We start from the raw sequence: 9,547 nt of genomic DNA, 5'->3' as shown, positions 1-9,547 counted from the left end.
TTTAATTTTTAATTTAATAATATTAATTATATATAAAATATTAAAATATATATTTTTAATATTTAAATATATAATTTATATTATTAAAATTAAATAATTATTTTAATATATTAATTATTATTAAATAATTAATTATATTTTAAATTATTATTTTAAATTAAAATATTAAATTTCTTTTATATTTTAATAAAGTTTATAAAAGCCTTTAAAATATATCTTTAAATAATAATAATTTATTATTTTTAAATAAATAAATAATTTAAATATAAAATTAAAATATAAAATTAATATTTTACTATTATATTATTAAATATTTTAATTATAATTAAGTTAATATATTTTTAACTTTATAATAAAATTTAAATAAAGTATATTTATATATTTTTAAAATAAACTTTTATAAGTTTTTATTTAAATTTAAAATTTTAGATTTATTAATAAATTAATAAACTTTAAATTTTTTATAAATTATAAATATTTAGTTTATTTAAAAATATTTATAATAAAATATTTAATTAATTATAAATATAATTACTTTAAATAATAAAATTTAATATAATATTTAATATTAATAAATTAAGTTTAATATTAATAATAAAGTTTAATTTAAAATAAATAAAGTTTATAAGTCTTTTTAAAATTTAAAATATTAAATTAATAATTTTTAAAAAACTTTTATATTATTATTATTAAAATTTTTTATTAATATATTATTTAAACTTTAATAAAAATAAAACTATATTAATTTAATTATTTTTATTTAATATTTTTATTATATATAATTTATAAAAACTAAAAATTTAATTAATAAATTTCTTAATTTTTATTTATTAAATATATTAATTTATTAATTAAAAGAAATACTTTAAAATTAAATAAATATTTAATTAATAATTATTTAATAAAATAATTAAATATTTAATTTAATAAAAAATATAATTTAAAATATAATAAATAAAAGATAAAATATAATTTTAAATATATTAAAAATTAATTAAAAGTTTAATATTTATAAAAGGAATTTATTTAATTATATTATAATAAAAGTAATAAAAATATTATAACTTTTTTATAACTTTAATATTTATAATAAATATAATAAGTATAATTATATTTATATATAAATAAATAAATAAAATATAAAAAGGTAGTTAATTAGTTATTAATTAATATTAATTAATAGATATATAAGTTATATTTTTAAACTTACCTTAAAAACTATAAGTAAACCTTTTAATTATTAAACCTTTTTTTATATTATATATAAATATAATATAATTATACCCTAACTTATATACTATAAATACTATATTAAATAAGTGTGTGTTTAAAATCTTAATATAACGGTACGGGTCTTATAAGTGTTAAATTCTAAGTTTAAGCAACTTAGAATTATAGTCTTTTAGCCGGGACGCCTATCGCGCAACACTTAATAGATCCATCTTACTTAAATTACATTACTATATAAGGTATATATATCCTTAAATATATCTAACTACTTAAATAGGTACCTAGGTAGCTAATTAAAGTTATAAAATATAAGTTTTAATATTAAATACTTTAATTAATACTTTAATTATTAAATTAATAGTTAAATTAATAATAATTAATAAATATTTAATATTATATAATTTTATTTTCTTTTTTTAATATAAAGTTAAAAGATTTATAATTATAATTTTTTAATTAATTTCTATTTAATTAGTTTCTTTTATTATAACTTAATTTAATTTCTAACTTAATTTAAACCTCTTTTAAATTATATAAATACTTTTATTTTTATAAATATAAATATTAAATTAAAACCTTTAAGTTTAAGTTTAAAATTCTTATAAATCTTAATTTCCTTTAAATTAAACTTATAATCTTTTAACTTTTTATAAATATATTAATTATTTTAAATATTAATAACTTTTCTTTAAAATAAAGGTTTATTTTTATATAATTATAAATTTAATTATTAATAGTTATTTCTTTTTCTATTTATAATAAAGTTATTAAAACTATAAACTTAAATACTATATATAATAATAGAGTGTAGTTACCTTATCTAGTTATCTCTTAGTTTATATAGTAGGCTAAATAACTACTTTTAAGTAGTTTTACTTATAATATAGTAGAGCTAATAGTCTCTTAGGTTCGTTAAATAAGTATTTATTTAAATAAAGCTAGAACCTTTAAGGGAATAATAGCTTTATCTTCACCTATTTTAACTAACTTACTTAAGTTATATAGTAAATTTAGCACTTATATATAATGCTTACTAGCGTTAAACTAGCTTATAGTCCGCAATAGCTTTAATTTTCAATAAACCGGTTTATATTAAGGTTAATAATACTAGCTTAAACTAATTAAGTATAGCTTAATATACTAATATAAGAAGGTATCTTTTAATAATAGATAACATTATAAATAATTATAAAGTTATTATAAAAAGTCTTATATAATAAACTTAATTAAGTTAATCTTTAAAAGATATATTATATTTTATTTTTTTAAAATTTTAACTATTTACTTTTAGTTTAATAATAGAATTAAAAATATAAATAGTTTATATAATATTATTTTATTATTATTTCTTTTTTATAAATAATTATTATTATTTTTATAAAATATATTTATAAAACTTTTATAAAAATACTTTTTAAAATAAAGTTTAAAATATTAATTTATAAATATATTATTATACTTTATTTTCAAATTATATAAAAATAATAAATTATAATAAATTAATTATTATAAATAAAGAATAATAAATTTAAATTTATATATAAATTAAATTTAATTAATAAATTTAATTAATTTAATTAAATACTTTATTATTTATAAATAAACTTTTAATTATTTAAATAATATAAATTTATATTACTTTAATTATTACTTTTATATATAAGTTAAATTAATTAATAAAAATATTTAATAATATTATTTAAATTTTAACTTTATATTTAAATTTTTTTATTTAATAAATTATATAATAATAAATAGTATTAAGTATACTTTATAATATAAATATTCTTATTTATTTATACTTTATTATAAGTCTTACTTAAAATAATTATCTAGCTTTAATTTTATAGGTCTAGGCTCTTATAGGTGTTGAGGTATTAAGGTGACTGAGATGGACCCGTTGAAGACTATACGATAGGTATCCCGGCTAAAAGACAACAATTCTAAGTCCCCCTAACTTAGAATCTAGCACTTATAAGCCCGTACCGTCACAGTGACTGCAATTGGGATTCCAAAATTTAATGCTGGCCCCTAGAATTCTACATTTTATCACTACGGCCCACAACCCTTAGAAGCCACCCATTACATAAGGAACATCTCTATTAGTTGCAGCTAGATGTTCAACATCAGGTGGAATAAGAACAATCTAACACCTTGTTCAACCTAATCCTCTAGTTTAAGGCTTGAATGAATGCGGGTATGCCGGACATAGTTGAATTTCTTTTTTACGGTTGTTTGAATTAAGATGTCATTTCCTCTCTTCCTAAGCCTAAAGCAATGAAATGAGTAAATGAATAGGAAATGATACTAGATGAAACGAAATTTCAGAATTTAGCGGTGATTCCGGGTTTTAGTGTCCATAGCCGGAGTTGCTTCATAGATTAGGGCGAACATTGAATGACTATCACTAAGGTATGTAAGTATATACATACCACGTGATCTTCGAAACCTCTGTTTAGGGAATATGAAGAGTTGTGGGGAGGAAGTGAATAGAGACTTTCAGCATCAAATAGACAATATCAGGCTATGGACTCGAAAAGACACCCCGAGAAAACCCTACTTTTTCGCACTCAAGATGGCTGAAACGGTCTTGAAAACTAACGGTTGTAATAATTTTGACGGCGAGTAAGTAATCACGTTTTTAGAATACTTCAATGTTAACTCCAAATACCGGATGGTGCTTCTTTGAGGAACTCGGAAGCAATCACACCTCTCGCTACATACCTGAGTACTTGAGTAGGTATGTAATTTTGAGGTTGCAGCGCTGAATGGTTCAAGCAAAGTGAAGATCGCGTGCCAACTGGCACCAAAGAGTTTTGAAGCGACCATGCGGGATTGCAACAGAAAAATAACATCATAGTCACAGGACTGGAAAGTCTTTTGGCTTCTGGGCTGCATCCCCGCACCCCTTGGTGGGGAGCCAAACGGCTTGGCTGGGGGCGACGCGTCAAAGTTTCGGGTCAAACACTGCCATGCAAAAGCCAAGGAGCAAACTTCGGTGGAAGTCGAAGCTGCTTCTCAGCCCACGGTAGACCCACTGCACCGCTCTTGTTTGGAAGTGGTTTCGTTTTCAATCCCTATATATGTAAAATGTACGTGGCGCCTTTATATAGTGGTAAACGCTTAAGACCCAGCGTCTGAAGAAATACTGTGCTAATAATAGTGGAAAGAGAATGTAGTACGTGGGCATGTGGTTGAGCCTCGTACCGTATAGATAAGGCTGGAAGGTATCGCTCCCGACGGCGCTGTATTAGAAAGCCGGTAAAGTAGTTATATGGCGAGACTAAAATAGTCTCTTAAAATAGCCCCTATAAGAAGAAGAATCCTATAATGTAAGACCCAGCAAGCTAGCTCTTCCCTATTAACATACTTAATAGCCACCTAGATCTACCCTTATTAAGTAAGCTAGATATACTATAGTTCCTATTCTAAGTATATAGCTAATAGAATAATAATATTATAATAGTAAACCTATTTAAGAAAGCCTTTCTATATAAATTCTATAAAAAGATTAAAACTCTTTTAAAAAGCTAAGTAAAGTTTATTTACTATATATTAAATAAATACTATATAAGGAAAGTAAAAGTCTAGGCACCTAAGAATTAAATCTTCCTCCTTTAAGTATACTATTTTATTATTAAGAATTTATTTACTTTTATATAATATATAAGGAATATAGTGGAAGAGGGAGCCTTATAGGGGAAGCTAGTAACTCTATGTGTGGATAAGTTTAAGGGTATATATTAAGTAATTATTAACTTTATACTTAAAGTATAAGCTAATAGCTAGTCTAAAAGCTGAAAAGATAATAAATAGATAAATAGTTAAATAAAAAATACAATATAGCTAAAGCCCTCTCATTTAAAAGCAACGGTATTACCAGTCACACAGGGGCTATGCGATCAGACATAGTCGAAACCAGGCCCATGTGTTGCCATAATATATCTGTGTCCATTCCCGTTTACTCTGAGGTTCAGCTTTATCAGTAGGTCTTCTTTCATCCCAACATCGTGGCCATTTACCGAAGGTCCGTAAGTCTTATAATAGTGTAAACCTACCAAACCCCATCGAAATGTCTCAAAACATCAAGACAATACCCACTTCGGAGTACGATGCTGTGGTCAAGACGGTGCAAACCTATGTCGACGGCCTGGCTGCTGGCGACAACAATATAATGCGCCATGCGTTTCACAAGGACGCAACCATGTATGGGTTCATTGCGGACAAACTCTTGGAGGGACCAATCGCGAATCTGTACGGCTATGTCGACTCTGTCGGTAAAGCGCCAAACCTTAAAGCGCGCCTGGATGTGCTCGGGATTACCCCAACGACGGCCGTTGTCAAAGTGGACATGGAGAAGGACGCCAGCGGCAACAATTACACCGATTTCCACACGCTGATAAAGCTAGACAACAAGTGGACAATCATAGGAAAGACTTTCCATACTTACGCCTCATGAGCGCCCCGGGCATTTAGGACGTAACACACAGACAAGGCTAGGAGGCATCGTTGCATTGGATAGTTACTGGCCGACGATATGAATATGCAACGGGGGAAGGAGGATATAGAAGGGAAGAATCCTCAATTGACCTGATCATAAAGCTTGAAAATGAAATCTATATACGGGATCTCACACCCCTCTTTTCTTAGTCTTGTGAACAGTTCAATAGGAAAGTAGATGATCATGCTCCGCATATCCTAATAACGCCGGACATGCCTTTTAAGAAGCCCAGGCTTACCGCCTATCCATATAAAAGATAGCATAGCTGTCGCCAAACTGACCGAGGCCAATACAATATTCATGTTTCCATAGCCAAGGACCTGCTTGAGCTCTCCCGCTAGGGCTGGGCCAACAGCGAGACCCAGACTAAAAACCATCGAGTTCAGACCGTATAGCTGCGCGTAAGGTCCTTGTTCGCCGAAGAAGTCGGGATTCGCTTCGTAATACTTTTGGACAACAGATCCTGCCTCAACTATGGACGGCGCACCAATAATGGCCAGCCCTATGCCACAAAGCGCGAGAAGACCACCATACAGTAGTATCTGATCCTTGCCACCCGGGTGAGGAAGGCGGAGCAGGACCAGAACTGGTATGAGGTAGGTGTAGCCGATGACCGCACAGGGCTTCGTTCCATAGCGATCGACAAACCAACCGGCGAGAGGCCCGATGATGAGGTCGAAGGCACCAAGGGGCAGGAAGAGCAGCCCGCCTTTGAGCGAGTCAAATCCGAAGAGCTCTTTCGCAGTCGTAGGCACGGTGGCGTCGAAGCTGCCCAGCAGTAGGGCCTGGACGAATGCGACAAGAAGAGCAGTAAGAAGCCTCGGGTCCGTCATACAAGGCAGAATAGTAATCTTCTGTGCTATTGCGGGCTGATCCTTGGACAATTTGAAGTGGTCCTTCTCTTGGCCCAGCAGGGGTTCCTCTTCCCCTTGCTCGCCATGTGACGGACTTGAGTCACTGCGATTTATGCTTTGATCTTGGGCAGCCTCGGGGTCACCAGCAGATGGTGGGTCCGTTATTTCGTAGCGCTTTGCAACCTTCTTTTCAATCACCAGCACCCGCATGATGAAATCAATCGCCAGTATAGCTAGGCCAATACCGAAGACACCGACATACCCGGTCTTCTCGTACAGAACACCACCAAGAAGTGGAGCAAGTAGATTGCCAACAGATATAAAAGAAAAGATCTGTAGTACCTGATGAGATGGGGGATTACCTCTAGTTTAATCGACAGGAATACTCACCGAGCCAATAGTCTTCCCAAGGTTCTCAGGTCCCACCGTCTCTAAGCACAAGGCCAGCCCTATCGTCCAGACAAATCCACCACTGATCCCCTGAAGCAGCCTCGCCACAACCAGGACAGGTATATTGGTTCCGAGGAAGAGCAAGAGGGTAGCGAGCATAAGCGCCAGCAGGCCCAAGAGGAACGGCGCCTGCCTGGTGGAGGTCTTATCCGCGACATAGCCTGCAACGGGACTGAAAAGCACGGAGGCGCCGGCATACGCGGCCAGCAACCCGTCGACGTGGGACTGCACCTGGTCGTCTGGAAGGCCAACACGATCCTGGAGCATGTACGGAAGAATGGGGACGACAAGGCCGTAGAGGAACAAGTCTGTGAAGAGACCCACTGCCACGGTGGACACGATGAAAAAGGTGTTGCTCCTCCATGACAGCCCGGCAGGCTCGACACTGTAGTCATTACCTATCTGCAGTGTGCTTTTAATCTGCCCTAGAAGGCGTCGCTGCATGGAAGGCATGGCCACCGAGCTGACGGGCACCTATTTGTTTGGTGCCTAGGTATATGACCTGGAGGCTCGTGTTGTTGAATGGCAACGTAGATATTGGAAATTCGGTGGGCGTCAGCTTCTGGTCGAATGAGATTTTTAAGTCGCAATGCAATGGTCGACCAGGACAAAAACCAATGGCGCTTTTGCGGCAGAAACCAGCGGTAGTGATGCAATACCTGCGCAGCAATACTCTGACGTCTTCCATTTACAGCACAGCCCTGTGGTAGGCCCAGCAAGGGTTTAACCCTGGACAACCTGATAATAGTCTCAGTGTCCAATACCTCAATGTTGTGTATCAGAATGTAAACATTACCTAGGCACAGCACATGTAAGTACAGATTTTTCCAACACGTTGATCAGCTCTAAAACACCTTTGAGAGTTGAATCGCAAGCCCGCTTCCTCCTGCTAACCGATACCTCAGCCGACAAACCTTCTAGCCCACTGAACTATGTATGGCTTTGGATGTATACGGAATAGAAGCGAAACCAGCAGATACATCTCTCGCTCACCGGCACTTGCTAGGGCAGCATTTGAACTGGTAATCAATCACGGCATTCGGCAGATGTTCGTACAAATATAGCATTGAAATCTCAGTGCTCAGTGTCAACGAAGCCGAAGCCACTGATACGATCATATCATTTACATAGCACTGGTGTCTTCAGGCCTCGTCCAGTCACGGCAGAAACCCACGCGCGTACAAGATGTGAATGCCTGGGTGTTGCACCATCAAGGGCTGCGCCCAAAGGGCGGGTCACATTGTAGCGACCCTGAATAAGGACGATGCTAATAAATTGACGGGCAAGGGTCCAGGAATAGCACGAACCCACGGACACAAAAGTGATTGTGGGCGCGGGGCCCTGGCCCTGGACAGACGACGGACCGCATAAACGTGGATTCGGCGGGCATTCCGGCTCGGAAAGCAAAAGATGAGACGTTTTGTCGCCCACGCGCCCGGGCGATCAAGAAGACACTGCAGGCCGCCAGTCTTAGGCGCCCCCGTGTAACGTTCCCTGCGAAAGCCCGCAATTCCTTTCCATCAGACAAGTGTGACCGGACCATAGATCAGACGCTGGACATGTAGAGTGTAGACACTATGAGTAGGGCTGAGAGGACGAGAAAGGAAAATTGATGATGCTGGCAGGGAACGTCCCGGATGGTACCTGGCGGGCTTACTAGGTATGAGCGAAGTGATCAGAAGAGACCTGCAGTGCAGTTGTTCTCGTGCCATAGAGCGGGTGCTTGAAGTGGCCCTTTCCCCAGCTTTCTCTATCTACACAGTACTGTGTCTGTGTGTCTGGCAGCTGGCAGCTGGCGGCTGGTGAGGCTAGTACTGTGTAGTAGTGCAAGGTGCAAGTTGTCGTCAGTGTCAGTAGCCCGCCGAATCAGGACTAGCGCCCGATGCACGCTGCACGGCCCCTGACGATCTCGGACTGGGAAGCCCCAACTCTGGCCGCTTGGCCGCTTACCAAGTCTCATCCTACACACTGCGAAACGCCTGGCGACCATCTCTCCGACTGAAGAGCGCTGACACGCAGCAGAATGTTAAGTCAGCCGTCCGGAGCCCAGCAAGATTCAATAACTGGCTGGCTTGGAGAGTCGGAGTGTGGCTCACGCAATGGCGGACGTCCGCCCCGGCCATGCACTCGCTCGTCCTGGACTGGTTTGGTCTGATCTGATCTGATCTGATCTGATCTGCCCTGACAGCCCTGATCCGTCCGACCAAGCTTGGACTGGCTGGGGGAAGCCCGAGTCGTGTCAATTGCTAGACATGGAGCCACATGCGACGGTGCCATCGACGAGTCTCTCATCATCAGTCTCTTTGGCGCTGTCATGTGATGCCGGCTGCCTGTCGTCGACCGCCCTGCCGCCCTGCCGCCATGGGCTGCATGGCAAGATGGCAGCTGGATGGGCGCGGTTGGCAGTCAACAACCGCTTGAGCACCAGCAGTGCCGAAGGATGATCGGCATCTCCCACAGCCATCTGACCATTTGATCAGCCAGACAGCTGCCAGATCGCCCGCCCGTGACA

The 9,547-nt window shown here is 35.8% G+C and overlaps 2 protein-coding genes across 2 annotated transcripts; one reads left to right on the top strand and one right to left on the bottom strand.

The window, feature by feature from the left end:
- Positions 1–5,302: 5,302 nt before the first annotated feature.
- KVR01_005456 (uncharacterized protein) lies at positions 5,303–5,689 on the top strand (the record flags this gene model as incomplete). The annotated part of the gene is made up of 1 exon (XM_044781398.1): positions 5,303–5,689. The coding sequence occupies one exon, from the start codon at positions 5,303–5,305 to the stop codon at positions 5,687–5,689; it is 387 nt and encodes a 128-aa protein (XP_044645901.1).
- Positions 5,690–5,795: 106 nt separating this feature from the next.
- On the bottom strand, positions 5,796–7,638 carry KVR01_004906 (uncharacterized protein). The gene is made up of 2 exons (XM_044792381.1): positions 6,976–7,638; positions 5,796–6,918 (listed from the first exon to the last, which is right to left on the bottom strand). Exons 1-2 carry the CDS (start codon positions 7,486–7,488, stop codon positions 5,929–5,931), a joined length of 1,503 nt encoding a protein of 500 aa, XP_044645351.1. The 5' UTR covers positions 7,489–7,638; the 3' UTR covers positions 5,796–5,928.
- Between the last annotated feature and the right edge of the window lie 1,909 nt (positions 7,639–9,547).

This window comes from Diaporthe batatas (genome assembly GCF_019321695.1).
Source record: "Diaporthe batatas strain CRI 302-4 chromosome Unknown Contig00005, whole genome shotgun sequence".
Lineage (NCBI taxonomy): Eukaryota > Fungi > Ascomycota > Sordariomycetes > Diaporthales > Diaporthaceae > Diaporthe > Diaporthe batatas.
Note: the sequence above shows the minus strand (reverse complement) of the source record. Positions and strands in the feature narration are given on the sequence as shown.